The following is a 15,372-nucleotide window of genomic DNA, read 5'->3' as shown; positions in this document are numbered from 1 at the left end:
ATATTAGCTAAAATTATATTTCCAGATCCTTGACTAACCTTAGAAGCCTAATAATTAAGCAAATGACTAAGTTAATTAATAAACCATCTTTGGATACCAGAATTATATCTAAGAAACAGATGCAAAAATACTGCTCACTAAACATAATTTCAATTTACTCTCATTTCTTGGAATGGCAATATATTAAAAAATATGAAAAAATATGCAAATTCACTGGATTTATTTGCTACTTTAGTTTTCTTAAGATGATATGTAGTAGATGCCCTTGGAAAAACTAGCTAAATCATTCGTGCTTTTCTGTCTTCTAGTTTTCTCCCTATGTCTGGAGAAAAGAAAAGTTGGTTACTTAAAGATGATCATTAATATAATTGGTTGACTATTCTAGGCATTTTTTCCCTGTTTCTTCAGTAGCTGGAACAGTGCTGTGGACATACACCAAAGCACACAGTTAAAATTTGTTGAATTGACTGTGGCAGTGACAGTGAAGATAAAACCTAAGATCAAATCTGAAATACCTTTAAAGATATTTTAGGGGTACCACATGAAGTACCCCTTTCCCAAATTAAAAACACTTGTTTTCTGGGGTGTGGGTGAAAGTGAAGTCTGCTCAGTCGTATCTGACTCTGTGGCCCCATGGACTGTAGCCTACCAGGCTCCTCTGTCCATGAGAATCTCCAGGCAAAAATACTGGAGTGGGTTGCCATTTCCTTCTCCAGGGGATCTTCCTGACCCAGGTTGGGTCTCCCTGGGTCTCCTGCATTGCAGGCAGACTCTTTAACCTCTGAGCCAGGGTATGGTATTAGCTTTCTAAATTAGAGGAGAGGGGGAAAGCATACAGAAAGACAAAATTCCAATAAAGAAATTACTAGGACTGGGAGCATAAGGAAAAAAGACACCAAAAGAAAAAAAAAATCCAAAAAGAGGATTAAAATGGATAAAAGGAAGGACAAATGAAAAGATATTTGAAAAGACATTGAATGTGATGGATAAAAGATAGCATTTTGAGATGCTGTCCTTTACCAATAAATGTTTTATTATTAGAAAAAGAACTTCCAAGGATGATGGCACCATCAATTATCAGCTATTTAAAATACTAATGATGGGTAGGATTCACATTTGAGCTTCAGACACAGATTTACCTCAACAACTTCTCATTCTCTTTCCCCTCTTCCTTCTCCTCCTCACCTCTACTCTTTCCTTCCCATCCCCCCAGGACTGCATGTGCACACACCCACAAAGATCAGAAAATCTGTAGAGAAATGCACCCACACAGACATTTATACCTAGAGATACATATGGTCTGATTTAGGAGACCCATCTCCACAGTTCATGTCCACGTGATGCAGAAAAATACACGCACAAAGAGATATCCACAACCTTAGTTTCTACACAAAAACAACATGAAATCTAAACCTCACTTCATTAAGATCGAATATATACAGAATAAAATGTACCCAGAGTAAAATAAATATTTCAGAAATCCCTCTGTTATTTCCACATACCATTACACAGAGGTTCCAGCAGTTTTATGCATGCTAACTCCTGCATGTGGATCACTCTCTCTTTCCAGTTTCACGAATTAAAATCCTCTCTCTGCTTCAGGCAGCAAGTTAAATGCTGTTTTCTACATCATGAAGCTTTCCCAGATCACTTCAGCCAAAAATAATCCCTCTCCTCTTTGTAGGAGACTCATATAGCAGTTTATCTGTACCAGACACACTCTGAGCTATTTTGAGTATTTTTGTGTGTGCATGCGTGCTCCGTCATGTCCAACTCTTTGTGACCCCATGGACTGGAGCCCATCAGGCTCCTCTGTCCATGGAATTTTCCAGGCAAGAATACTGAAGTGGGTTGCCATTTCCTTCTCTGACTGTTATTTCCTACTTTAAAGTTATCGGGATTCACTTCTGAATAAACTTTTTTGCCTCCACCCAATGCTTTATTCTATAAACAGTCTGTAATAGATACTACTCTGAAACTCCAATACTTTGGCCACCTGATGCAAAGAACTGACTCATCTGAAAAGACCCTGATGCTGCGAAAGATTGAAGGCAGGAGGAGAAGGGTACGACAGAGGATGAGATGGATGGCATCACCGACTCAATGGACATGAGTTTGAGTAAACTCCAGGAGTTGGTGATGGACAGGGAGGCCTGGCGTGCTGCAGTCCATGGGGTAGCAAAGAGTTGGACATGACTGAGTGACTGAACTGACTCTGTACTAGTGGGAGAAACACAAGAGGAAGGCAGCTTGGGTGCTGCTCTCCCCTGTGAGAAGGCTGGGGATTGTTGTCACTGCAGGAGCCTGATGTTTAGAATGGCCCTCCCTACCTCTGCAGTTGGTCAGCAGGATGGAGAGTAACCATGAGAAATGGAAAGGAGGGAGAACTAGGAGCCAAGTATACTACTTTCCTCAGCTGTAAAGTAGAAAGACTACATCTTAACAGGGTTCTCTGAGCCAATTGGTCTCTTCAGGAAACCCACTGTATGTAAACTGAATTATCAACTATAATTAAATTGAAAAGAGTCTAAGGCATAAATCATCATGCTAATGTAGTAGTTTTCACTGGGAAATATAATTGCAAAGGACCTGGCGTACTCCCACCTGCTGGTCAGGTTATTCTCTTTATATAGGTTTATTTACTTTGAAAGTTACCTTCTAGTCAGAAGATACTGGATGAGGCTATAATCAAACCAGGAGTGTGAATGGGGCACTCAGATGCTAATGTCACTGGGCTGTGACAGCCTGATGCCTGAGGGGCATAACCGATGAGAAGTAGGTATGATCTGGATGACATTGGACACCTTTGGACCCAGACTTGCTCTTCGGCTCTTGTTTTAAGTTCCTTTTATTTATGGTGGCCCTTTTCAAAAATGACTGAACATGTGAGTAGACTGCACTTTCAAACATCTTATAATCATATGGTATGTCTGTATTCTCTCAATTTGATTGGATTGAAGGTTGCAAGTCTTAGTGGAATTTAGAAACTAACTATCCACCACTAAGTTGCTATATGACCTCAGACAAACGTTACTTTACTTACAGTTCAGTTGCTAAGTTGTGTCCGTCTCTTTGTGACCCCATGGACTGCAGCACACCAGGCCTTCCTGTCCATCGCCAACTCCTGGAGTTTACTCAAACTCGTGTTCATTGAGTTGGTGATGCCATCCAACCATCTCATCCTCTGTCATCCCCTTCTCCTCTTGCCTTCAATCTTTCCCAGCATCAGGGTCTTTTCAGATGAGTCAGTTCTTCGCATCACATGGCCAAAGTATTGGAGTTTCAGCTTCAGCATCAGTCCTTCCAATGAATATTCAGGACTCGTTTCCTTTAGGATGAACTGGTTTGATATTCTTGCAGTCCAAGGGACTCTCAAGAGTCTTCTCCAACACCACAGTTCAAAAGCATCAATTCTTCGGCGCTCAGCTTTCTTTATAGTCCAATTCTCACATCCATACATGACTACTAGAAAAACCATAGCTTTGACTAGACAGACCTTTGTTGGCAAAGTAATGTCTCTGCTTTTTATTATGCTGTCTAGATTGGTCATAGCTTTTCTTCCAGGGAGCAAGTGTCTTTTAATTTCATGGCTGCAGTCACCATCTGCAGTAACTTTACTTATAGGTGACTCAGTTTCCTCATATATAACTTGGGATAATAATACCTGGGTCTGGGTTGATGGTAAAGACTGAATGATGTGATGTGTAAAGGGCCTGGCACATAGTAATTTTTCTCTGTCAGGACTGATTCTCCTTTCTTCCTTGTGTTCCTGAATTCTTAACTTCTGTTTATAGACCACTGTCTAAGTTAGGTCATGACCAGTGATGGTCAAACTCATCTATTATAGGAGGAATTTTTTAATAAAGTTGCTTTAAATTTGACACAACAATCCCACTTTTGGATATGTACCTGAAAGAAAATCACTATCTCTCAGAGATATCTGAACACCCATGCCCATTGCAGTATTATTTTTAATAACCAAGACTTGGAACAATCTAAGCATCTGTTGGCAGTGAATGGATATAGAATATGATATCATGGAATATTTCTCAGCCATAAAAAAGAAGGAAATCCTGCCATTTGCAACAATACAGATGGCCCTTAACAGCATTATGCTGAGTGAACTATATCTCAAGACAGAGAATGACAAATACTATATGATCTTAGTTATGTATGGAATCTAAAAATAAATGACCAGACTCGTTCAGAGAATAGATCGGTGGTCAGGGAGAGGAAGTGGGGGAAATGGATGAAGACGATCAAGAGGTACAGAATTCGTTATAAGATTAATAAGTTCTGATGTATGTATAGTGTGATGACTGTAGTTAATGATATTATGTGTTTGAGAGTTGCCAAGAGTAGATCTTAAAAGTTCTTCAGTTCAGTCGCTCAGTCGTGTCCGACTCTTTGCGACCCCATGAACCACAGCACGGCAGGCCTCCCTGTCCATCACCAACTCCCAGAGTTCACTCAAACTCACATCCATTGAGTCAGTGATGCCATCCAGCCATCTCATCCTCTGTCGTCCCCTTCTCCTCCTGCCCCCATTCCCTCCCAGCATCAGTGTCTTTTCCAATGAGTCAACTCTTCGCATGAGGTGGCCAAAGTACTGGAGTTTCAGCTTTAGCATCATTCCTTCCAAAGAACACCCAGGACTGATCTCCTTTAGAATGGACTGGTTGGATCTCCATGCAGTCCAAGGGACTCTCAAGAGTCTTCTCCAACACCACAGTTCAAAAGCATTAATTCTTCAGTGCTCAGCTTTCTTCACAGTCCAGCTCTCACATCCATACATGACCACAAGAAAAACTATAGCCTTGACTAGACGGACCTTTGTTGGCACAGTAATGTCTCTGCTTTTGAATATGCTGTCTAGGTTGGTCATAACTTTCCTTCCAAGGAGTAAGCGTCTTTTAATTTCATGGCTGCAGTCACCATCTGCAGTGATTTTGGAGCCCCCCAAAATAAAGTCTGACACTGTTTACACTGTTTCCCATCTATTTCCCATAAAGTGATGGGACCAGATGCCATGATCTTCATTTTCTGAATGTTGAGCTTTAAGCCAACTTTTTCACTCTCCTCTTTCACTTTCATCAATAAAGGGGCTTTTGAGTTCCTCTTCACTTTCTGCCATAAGGGTGGTATCATCTGCATAGCTGAGGTTATTGATATTTCTCCCGGCAATCTTGATTCCAACTTGTGCTTCTTCCAGCCCAGCGTTTCTCATGATGTACTCTGCATAGAAGTTAAATAAGCAGGGTGACAATATACAGCCTTGACGTACTCCTTTTCCTATTTGGAACCAGTCTGTTGTTCTATATCCAGTTCTAACTGTTGCTTCCTGACCTGAATATATTACAGGAAAAAAAATCTAAGTGAGGTGATGAACATTACCTAAACTTATTGTGGTAACCAGTTCACAGTGCCTGCATATAACAAATCATTATATTGTTTACCTCACCGTAAACTCATAGTGTTATGTGCCAGTTGTATGTCAGTGAAACTGGGGTAGGAGGAAGCACTGTTGTTCTCTGCAGTCCCGTTGCTCCCAAATGCACACCCAAAGCCCGGTGTTTGTTGCTTGAAAATTATTTTGACACTTATTGAAAATTGAATACATAGGTTACAAGACCCTGCTTGTAGAGATTCTGATTCATTAAGTCTGGCGTGAGGCCAGGAAGTCTATATTTTGATAAGCCTCCCAGTAATTTTGATGTAAGGCCAGGATTGGGAGGCAGTGCAACAGATGGCCGTTTAAAGTTTCTGTCACAGAATCCTTGGGACATGTTGGGTAGGCAAGTGCTGCCCTCTGGTGCCTCTATCATTTTACTACACTTCTGCATAGCAAAGTGACTGCTGTGGAGCGCTGGTCTTCTTGTCTAACTCCCTGTCCAACACTTGGGCATTAATAAAAATGCTAGTGTCTAAAAATGTTGCTTCTGAATGGCAGCAACTGTGCCTCTCTGTCCCCATCATGTGAGACATCTAAAGATGTTCACTAGTGTTTTCTGAGAATGAGACACAGCAAAGCTCCTTCATAAGGCTTGTGTGGAGGGACAAAATCACACTAGTGTCCTGTGAGGATTTTTCTTTATTGGGCTATGATATGACCCATGTTGCATGTGAATCAATAATCCCGAACAGTTTCCCGAAGAAATTCTACTGTTATAATTGTGGCACTATAGCATTATTACGAGAGCAGGGTCCTGCTTTAGCAAGTTTTTTCGAAACAGACAAATCTGAATCCTTTGCAGTTGTGTACCCTCCACACAGGACTCTGTGTAGAGTCCACAGAGGCCTTTGATGTACTTCATCTCCCTTGTTTGCCATTCACAGTAAACCATGTGGCAGGAAGGGCAAATGTGACAATCCATGTCCACATCATCAAAAATGACAGCGTGTTCATTACGCAAATATGCCTTTGTTTAGGAAGACGCTGATCCCTCTGTCGCATCCACACAAGCACCCTCTGTCAGTAGGTACCCGATCAATATATAAGCCTGTACTAAAGGTCTGGTCTGCAGAAAGGTATAAGGTTGTCTTCGGCTCTACCTCCTCATCTCTGAGATGGAAGAGCAAGGTCTGGGTAAGTTGCAGTAGAGGAGTCTGTAGCAGATGGTTTTAATGGCCTAGTGGGAGGACAGCGGCCATGGATTATCTTTAAGGTAAATAGTATACAGGTTGGAGCTGGTACCAAGTTTGCCAAGTTTGATAATTTTGTCTGGGGCAAAGAGGCTATTGGGAGACTGAGCAAAGTTGCAGCAGTAGCTGCAGGAAGCAGGAGTGGGTTGGGTAGGAGATGGAGTGTTGTGTGCACCTCCTCTTTGTCCTGTTGGTAACCCTGGGGTCCTGGGGATGTCTGAAAGTACGACACCTGACGCTGGACTTATAAGCCTGACAGAAGTTTGTTAATTACTTACATTCATAGCCCGGGGTTGGGGAGGACCCTGCGCACCACACAGTGCTACACTGGGTCAGGTTAATGGGAGACTGAGAGCGTTTGCAGCAGCACAGAGCAGGAAGCATGAACTTGGTTGGGGAGGAATAATGACAACTGTAAAAAATTCAAGTCACTTTTTAGGTATCTTGACTTGCTGCTAAAAAGCCGATGCAAGCTGCTTTTTAACTAATTATTAATAACCTGTCATTTGGGCTTCCTGGGTGGCTCAGATGGTAAAGAATCCACCTGCAATGCAGGAGACCTGCATTTGATTCCTGGGGGGAAGATCCCCTGGAGGAGGGAATGGCAACCAATTCCAGTATTCTTGCCTGGAGAATTCCATGGACAGAGGAGCCTGGCAGGCTACAGTCCATGGGGCTGCAAAGAATCGGACACGACTGAGCGACTAACACATATACACAACCTGTCATTCAGTTCTCTTTAATTGGAAATGTCTTCTCGTTCCTATATTACAGAATTTACAAGTTTAGGAAAAATGTTGAAATGGTTAAAATTCATCCCATTTTCAGGATGAGACTCTTCTTAAATTATCTTAAATTTAAGGATCTATTTTATTTTTATTTTCTTCTGTAAAAAAGGACATTGAAGAAAAATATTCAGTAATCTGTTTCTTTGCCAAATTATTTTCAGAATATTCTTCCTTATAGATAGCAAAAAAATTCCTCATGCCAATGACTGTTTTTTTTTTTTTAAATTGTGGTAAAATATATACAACATGAACTTTATTCTTTTAACCACTTTTAAGTGTACATCAGTGACATTAAGTACATTCCCAGTGCTGTGCAGCCATCACCACTGTCCATTTTCAGAACCTTTTCATCATCTCATATAGAAATTTCATACCCATTAAATAACACCTTACACCCTTCTTTCCAAGCTCCTAGTAATGCTGGTTCTTGTTTCAACCCTTTTTAAAAATTTTTGGCTGTGCTGGATCTTCGTTGCTGTGCACAAAGCAACAAAGTTTGTCTAGTTGTGGCGAGCAGGGGCTAGTCTCTAGTTGTGGTGTGCAGGCTTCTCACTGTGGTGGTTTTTCTTGTTGTGGAGCATGGGCTCTAGAGCACTCAGTAGTTGCAACTATTGGGCTCTAGAGCATGGGCTCAGTAGTTGTGGTACATGGGCTTAGTTGCCTCCTGACATATGGAATCTTCCCGGACCAGGGATTGAACTCTTGTCCCTGCATTGGCAGGCAAATTCTCAACCACTGGACCACCAGGAAAGTCCTGATTCAACTCTTAATAAGGTGGGTTTTTGATTGTGAATTAGTTTTTGTGTTTGAAACTAGATTTTTTAACTGACTTGAGAGCAGGCAGGTAATATAACTCAAATGTCTTTGTACCTTTGAGACTGGGCAGCTTAAGGATGAACACAGATTGTTGGCTCACCACATCTGTTCAGTGGTAGATTGAATGCTGGAGGAAGGACCAAATAGCCTCTTCAGAGATTTTGAGCCTGAGAATTTGGGGGCTATGGGACCATTCTCATCAGGGCAAGAATTTCTTAGGAAATTCAGAAATCCTGGAGTCTTAAAGGCATATCACAATGTTGACAGGGATCATGAAGTTAACATTAATATGTAAATCAGTGGACATGGGGATGGTGGGTACTAAGAATGAGCAGAAAAAAGCTTGACCTGCCTAAAGGTGTTCAGATTCAGATTTTCATAAACATTTCAGCCAACCACTCCAGCCATGGTGGATTCAACCCAAGAGCCCAAGTTTGTGGTCCTTAGTCTTGCCAGTAACTCACCTCAATGAGTGGATACTCCACAGGATACTACTGAGAGTTGTAAAGGCCATTCTGGAAAACCAAGCTCCAGAAGTGAGCCTCAATCATGTTCCTCCTTGGAAGGCACTGTTTACAGTTTCTTCTCATCCATCAAAAGCTTGATCACACAGACTGGGAGCACTCCTTTAACTCAGAAAGTTGTTTAAAAGAACAGAAGCTATGTCCTTTTCTTGCCACGATAATTACAGTCCTTTTCATGACTGCCCACCTATTGCCTGTGACATCAAACTTCACTGTCCAAGACTTAATAGGATAATGTATACACTGTCCTCTTGTGTGTTTCCTAGTTATCTTCTCAGAACAGTGATATATATAGTTCATGGAGTTTGTCTGACCAATCCACTATCTCTCTTTTAGGGCACACAGTGTACATAAAGACTCAGTTATCTGGGGATAGATGCCAGACTGTTATCTGAGAGCTGAAGGCTGAGCCATCAGGATAGAGAGAATAGAGAGGGCATGAAGGAGTATTTGCTTCCTGTGACTTGGCATCTTTAGGCTCAGGCTCTGCAACCCATGTAGTCAACCAGACACCCTCACCTTAACACTGTGTCACATGAGCTTCTCCTAGACAAATAAAGGTCTGTGATGCCATGCATGACTTAGGAAACAGGAGGGCTTTGTGATGCAGTCTGCTGGTTTGGTTCTATGCTCTGTGAGGCAGAGACAATAGGTCTAGGATTTGGAGGTGTTAGGTTCTAAGACCCTTAAAGCCTAGGAAGCCTAGGAAGAGGGATGGCTAGTAAGGTTTAGATTATGTTGAGCCCTACTTTTATTTTGTGGGATGTTGGATATCCCTTTTACACTTATGGCTCCATCATTATTATTGCATTAATTATTTGGCAAGTGAAAAAGAACCACCGAGGTTTAAAGTTGGGACCTAACAGGAACTGCTGCCGGGTAGGGAAACACTATGACCATGACTGAACCAATTACACCTCAGACAAGGTTTTATCCCTTCACTGTTTCTCATTACCCTTACCCCTGCTTTTTTTTTTTTTTTTTAATGGAGGAAGTTTCCTGACTGGATCCCAGTACACCTTCAGATTTGGGCGATCCTTTCAGCTGGTGGACTTTTAGAGCCTTGGATGGCTAAAGTCCTTTGTCTACTAGATCACCTGTCCTTTATTCCATTTTCCCCTTTCTCTCGTCTTATTCTGATTTCCCACAGAACTTGTTCAGGGAATGGGGGTGGAGGTATGGAGTGTGAAGAGGTTTGAAATGAATCAGAAATAAGAAGAGAAAGGAAATGATGGGGTGAAAAAGGTAGAGCAGGGAAAAAGGTAGCAGAATGTATAGAATTGAAGCAGAAGAAGTTTGGGAAATATTTGCAGGTTTTGTCCCAGTTTAGACACTTCACACTCTATTTTGTCTTTAAGCATCACCAGAAAGTCAAACAAAGGGCTAAAGAGAAAACACCAAGAGGTAAAGTCCCAGTCTCTGCTCTGACTTCCCTCCCCTGGGGGTGAGACTTGCATGGACCCTGGCCCTCAGTGACCCCTGGTGCCAGGCGCTGGGTGCTCTAACCATTGCTCCAGTTCCCCAAGTTGACAGATCCTCCAAGAAGACTTTTTGGGTGGGAAATGAGAACCTGGGAATGTTCCAAAATTCTCCACCTTTCCCCTGGGAGTGAAGAGGAAGTAGGGGAGATGTCCTCAACTGTGTCATTTACTAGTTTTATGACCCAGTAGAGGTCATTTCATCTCCCAGTCTTGTTATCCATAAAATGGGCATCTGATGATGCTATCTCACTCATAGTGTGGTTGTGAAGGTAAATGAAAGTAGGTCTAGGAGAGCACATCATACCTGGTTAAGTTGTACCCAGATGTGCCCTCAGAGTGCTGACTGGGGAGGGGGGTTGTCTGCAGTCTCCTGTCATTCAGCTCCTTCAACCTCCTGTAGGATATCCCTGAATTCCTTCCTGTTCCGTGTAACACTGTCTCCTGGTTTATCAGCTAGGAGACATTCCCGGAAAGAAGCTGACAAGCCGTTGGAGCTGCTTTCGATCATGCGAAGGTGATCTCTTGCTCTTTGCAGTCTCCCACCTTCCAGTATGGCCTGTGGTAATTTCTGTGTTTGGCCTGCGGCAGGGTTGGGCAGAAGGAGAATGGCTGAGAGGGAGCCAGACACATGGAGCCTGGAGCCCTGGGTGAGAGTTGGTGGAGGAGAGGGTGGGGTCAGACGTCTCAGTGGAGAGGGGTCTTCCAGCTGTGCTCTGGGCTAGGCTCACAAAGGTGCTGGAAGTCAGGATTTGACAGAATTTAATGATGTGGGTTTTCTCCCAACCATGAGACAAGTTACCCAGTCAGGAGAATGGATAGTTAAGTACATAAACAAGTCATCATTTTCACATTCTCTTTACAGCCGCTCCCTTTCAAGGGCAGACCCCTGGACCCTGCTGACATTACCTCCTCTGGTTCTGTCTTCAGGGAGGCCAGTTCCTGGGACAACCCTCAGGCAGGAGCTTGTCATATTATCCCCTTCTTAAGAGCTCTACAGAATGAGGAATTGGCTCTTAAGAGATGTGTGCATCTAATCCCCAGAATGCAGAGCTCCCACAGGACTTCCGTGGCCCCAAGCGAGGCTGACTCCAGGTTCTACCTGGTGATGTCTCTGGTGCTGCCCCATCAGCTAACCATTGGCTCCCCCACCTGCCTGGTTCCCTTCTCCCAATTCAGCTTCTCAGCACAGGTCAGCAGAGAGCTCACCCGCCTCCCAGTTTCTCAAGGCCCTGTGTTCCCACCAGTTGTCTGAGACCTTGTCAAGTTTAGCTAGCCCTAACCTGCTGAATGTTTCTGCAGAAAAGCAGTGGCAATAACAGCATCGGGGGTAGAAAGCAAGAGCTCATAGGTCTGTCTCAGGCCACACACTGGCAAAGAGGCAGATGTTACTGCGTCGGTAACAAACGATTGCCATGCTTCCCTTCCCAGCCAGGGCTGGCTTCCTCAGGAAGGGAGTGTGCGGCGGCTCCTGTGTGCAGACCCCTGCTGCCAAATCTGCAATTCTGTGGCTCTGGAGATTCAGCAGTTGATATCCGGTGAGACTATGCTGACCACCCCTACTTCTTCGGGGCCATCTCAGGGCTCCTCTTGCCTAGAGGTTTTGTCCATGTCTAGTCTCTCTTTTGATCAGAGTCAGGAGTCCCTGCCCTTCAAACAGCTTTCACTTCCATCAGCAACCCGCACAGTGTCACAAGTAACAAATCAGAAATCTGTAACCCAGTCAGCTGCCAAGTCAGCCACTAAGCCAGCCACCAAGTCTGTGAGTGCAATCAGCATCCGCCAATACTGGGCTGGTCACCAGCAGCTAAGGCAGGAATGTCGAGGGCCAGAGTTGCCCTTGGACGCAGGAGCTCTGTCTTCTTCGAGCCTTGAAGAGCCTAGGATTCCTGTGAACCAGCATGTCAAGAAGAAGAGCAACTCTGAAGGTATTCTGAAGAAACAAGGTCAGTAGCCCTTGAAAATCTGATTCCCTTTCTTTCCCTGAACACCAAGCTCACAAACCTAAAATACCCTATTACCTTGATTCCCTTCATCTAATGTTCCCGTCTCCCCCAGTCACTGATATATCTTTAAGTATTTGTATGTAATGCATGCATTTCTATCTATACCTGAGGGTTCCCAAGATTTTGGAAGGTTCCTATGGCAGCTTATGTCATACCGCCCCCAAATTTTCCAGTCCTGGATGGAAACACTACCATTTCTTTCATCATGAATGCTACCTCTAAGGCCTCTGTTGAAAATATGGGCTTTTATCTCCCTTGACCTGAGGTTCATGGGAGGTAAGCCAGTCTACCCAATCTTTCTGTTTTTGAAGGATCCACTGTGGACCCTCTACAAATATCAGTGCAAAAAAATCCCAAACCCTATGATCCTGTCTCTACCCTCTTTCATATTTCAGTTTGTAAGTCGTCTCTGTCCATTGCTTGGGGGATGCACTGAGGCCTCAGTGTGCTGGCTGCAGCAGAACACAGCTGTCTTTCCTTAGTTCCTCTTTTCTGCACATTGAGTCCCTGGTCTATTCCTAAACGTCTTACCCCAAAAGGCGATCCTGATCTCTTTTTTTCCCCCCAATGATTTATTAATCTCCAGACTGTCTAAAATTTCCTCTACCTCAGTTAGACCCACGTTCTTCCCACTCTCCTGAATTTGGGCTTCTTCATTTTTCTATCAGCAAGCCTCTATTAATGTCCCATTTTTGACTCTGGTCAATTGTGAAGCCTTGCATTGGCACCTCCACTTCAGTGGCAGCTCCAGCTTCCATGGGGCTTGCTAGCTGTTGCCCAGGGATCTCTGTAGATGTAGATCCTACAGCCTAAGTCCTGAGATGTGTTGAAGCCTGTCTCCTGAGACCCAGGGGCCTACCTGTTTGGAGAAGTCCATTTAAAAATCCTCAGGAGCCAAGGTAGTATTATTTTTATGGAGCATGCCCTGAGCTGCTGGAGTTCCACCTTTAGAAATGCTTTATTTGGCAATTTAATTTACCATTGCTGGGGTCTGCCCTAGAAGATACAGCAGTCCCTCCAGTTGCTCTTCTCCCCTGATGACCAGCAGCCTCTGTCCCAGGGCAGCACACTGACCAGTATGAGTGTCCCCTAGCCTGCAGACCTGGAGACCTGGGGATAGTGACGTCTTCTGATCTGTTGTGGCCAGCAGGGCCAGCCCATAGTTGCTTGTCCAGGCCACGGTGATGTTGTAGAGCCATCTTGATTAAAGATGTGAGAAAATCTGCTAGGGGATTGTCCCTACCCACATCTGTTGGAACATCTGTAGCGGTTGGAACCTAAACCACTGGGTCCACAGAATTCCAAGGGCCCTGGAAGCAGCTCAGTTCCCTGCACCCCAGAAAATAAGCCTCTAGACACAGAGGCAGCAGTCAGTCCCAACACAGATCAGGAAGTGATACCCTGAATACTGTCAGGCCTGAACCAGCAGCAGTAAGCCTCACCAGATGCTGTTACCAATCACCTTGTTTAGATAACTCCCTGCAGTAGCAGGGAGAATAGGGACATAGGGAAACGCAAAGCTTCAGAGAACCACAGAGAAGGGGTGCAGTGCCAAATCTCTCTCCATCCAGAGAGAGCATTTGCTGTGCCAGGGTTCTAGTAGGACACTTTTAAGTTGAAACTCCAAGAGCCCCTGACTTCTCAAATGTATCTTCAGGATCTTTCTTAGGTAAAATTTTAGTTTGGCCAGGATGGTTGCCTTGAGTGAGTAGGGACTAGCAAGGTTCTATCTGGATCTGTAGAGCCACCATCTCCAAACTCTCAGCTTAGTGTCCCCTGTCCGTACCTTCACCAGCATCTCCCTTACCTTGAGTTCCTAGAGCATCCTCCAAGATTCCCTGGGACCAAAGGACTAGATGAGAATAGTCTGTAAGGCTGTTAGAACAAGGTGAATGACCTCACCCAAACAAGGATTCCTGCGAATGCCGTGTCTGGAAGTGTTCAGGGCTTAAAGGGCCAGACCTTATAGGACCAACTTGGTGTTCCACAGTTTGCATTTAAAAGGATCCACATATTTTTCAGATCCAGACTTTGCAGGGCCAAAATTTATAGGGCCACCCTTTCTAGGGGCAAGAGCTGCAGCGTCTGGTAAAGACAGCTCATACTTACAAGAGCCTATCCTTCCAGAAGCTGTAGAAGCCGACCTGGGAAATAAGCTGAAGCATTTTACACAGTGGATTAACCCTGACATGAAAGGTCAAGGGCATAAGGAATGCATTCTCCGCTGTAAGGATGAGAAAGTGGCCAAAACCAAGACAAAAAAGGCTGAGAAGAGTCCACCTTCCACCAAACGCCCCATGAAGGGAGCTAAGTTGGAGAAGGAGGAGGGCTTCTTTGACGCGCTCCAGTGCCTGGACAGTGAGTTCCAGCGACAGTCCATGGAGTCCGTGAGGTCCAGCCAGTCCTGTTTCCTGCCCCTCTCCAGTGGCAGCTCCAAGCGCAGTCCTCTGCTGACTTGTGCCACTCAGCCAGAAAATTCATCCCATGTCTCAGTTTCCACCTCAGCAGAAGGTACTTGTCTACCCCAGGAGAGTACCCAGTCCAGGAAGAAGGAGCTCAGGGGTTCCCAGACTTCTGCATCCTCCTGAAAAGGCTGTCGTCATCTCATTTCCATTAATATTCTGGTGTTCATTCCCTCTCTGAATAAACTCTATACCTTTAAGCAAAGAACCATGTGTTTGTGCCTCCTTGTTTTCAATGTGGTATGTGATGGAGAGAGTAGAGGAGTTAGATCGTACACCCTATATGGTATGGAGCTTAAACCCATTTCACAGGTAGGTAAGCATTCTGCCTGACTCTTTCAGCTCAGAAAGGAAGACCCATATCTAAGGTACACTGAAGGTAAAGATCATGCTTGACTTCTGTCCTGGCTTCCCTGCTGTCTTTGGGCCCCAGAGAAGCAAATTGTGCATGATGATAGTACAAGAAGTGATAGCTAGTAATCTAATGCATTTTTGGCACAGTTCATCGATAACTACTGTATATTCCCACAATCTGGAGGGAAGACTTTTAGAGGAGTGTTGCAGTGCTTCTTCTTTGAGGAGGTGCTTTGTGTTTATCAAAAGCACATAGCTAATATGACAGATGTCAGAAGCAAATTATAGAATCTCCCCTCTCT

The 15,372-nt window shown here is 44.1% G+C and overlaps 1 protein-coding gene across 6 annotated transcripts in view; it reads left to right on the top strand.

Moving 5' to 3' along the window:
* SPATA31F3 (SPATA31 subfamily F member 3) overlaps positions 1-14,924 on the top strand; it is a 69,334-nt gene extending 54,410 nt beyond the window's left edge. The window contains exons 1-5 of one of the 6 annotated variants that reach the window (XM_061425623.1): positions 9,401-9,649; positions 10,129-10,174; positions 10,705-10,765; positions 11,680-12,194; positions 14,385-14,924. In XM_061425623.1, the coding sequence (XP_061281607.1) occupies positions 9,506-9,649; positions 10,129-10,174; positions 10,705-10,765; positions 11,680-12,194; positions 14,385-14,842 (1,224 nt within the window). In that variant the 5' untranslated portion in view covers positions 9,401-9,505 and the 3' untranslated portion in view covers positions 14,843-14,924. Of the gene's footprint in view, positions 1-9,400; positions 9,698-10,128; positions 10,175-10,651; positions 10,766-11,679; positions 12,195-14,381 lie in introns of those variants that run through there. The other 5 variants (XM_061425624.1, XM_061425622.1, XM_061425626.1 and 2 more) reach the window with 5 other exon arrangements.
* Positions 14,925-15,372: the final 448 nt, after the last annotated feature.

Source organism: Bos javanicus, chromosome 8 (assembly GCF_032452875.1).
Source record: "Bos javanicus breed banteng chromosome 8, ARS-OSU_banteng_1.0, whole genome shotgun sequence".
NCBI lineage: Eukaryota > Metazoa > Chordata > Mammalia > Artiodactyla > Bovidae > Bos > Bos javanicus.
This window is presented reverse-complemented; position numbering and strand designations above follow the sequence as displayed.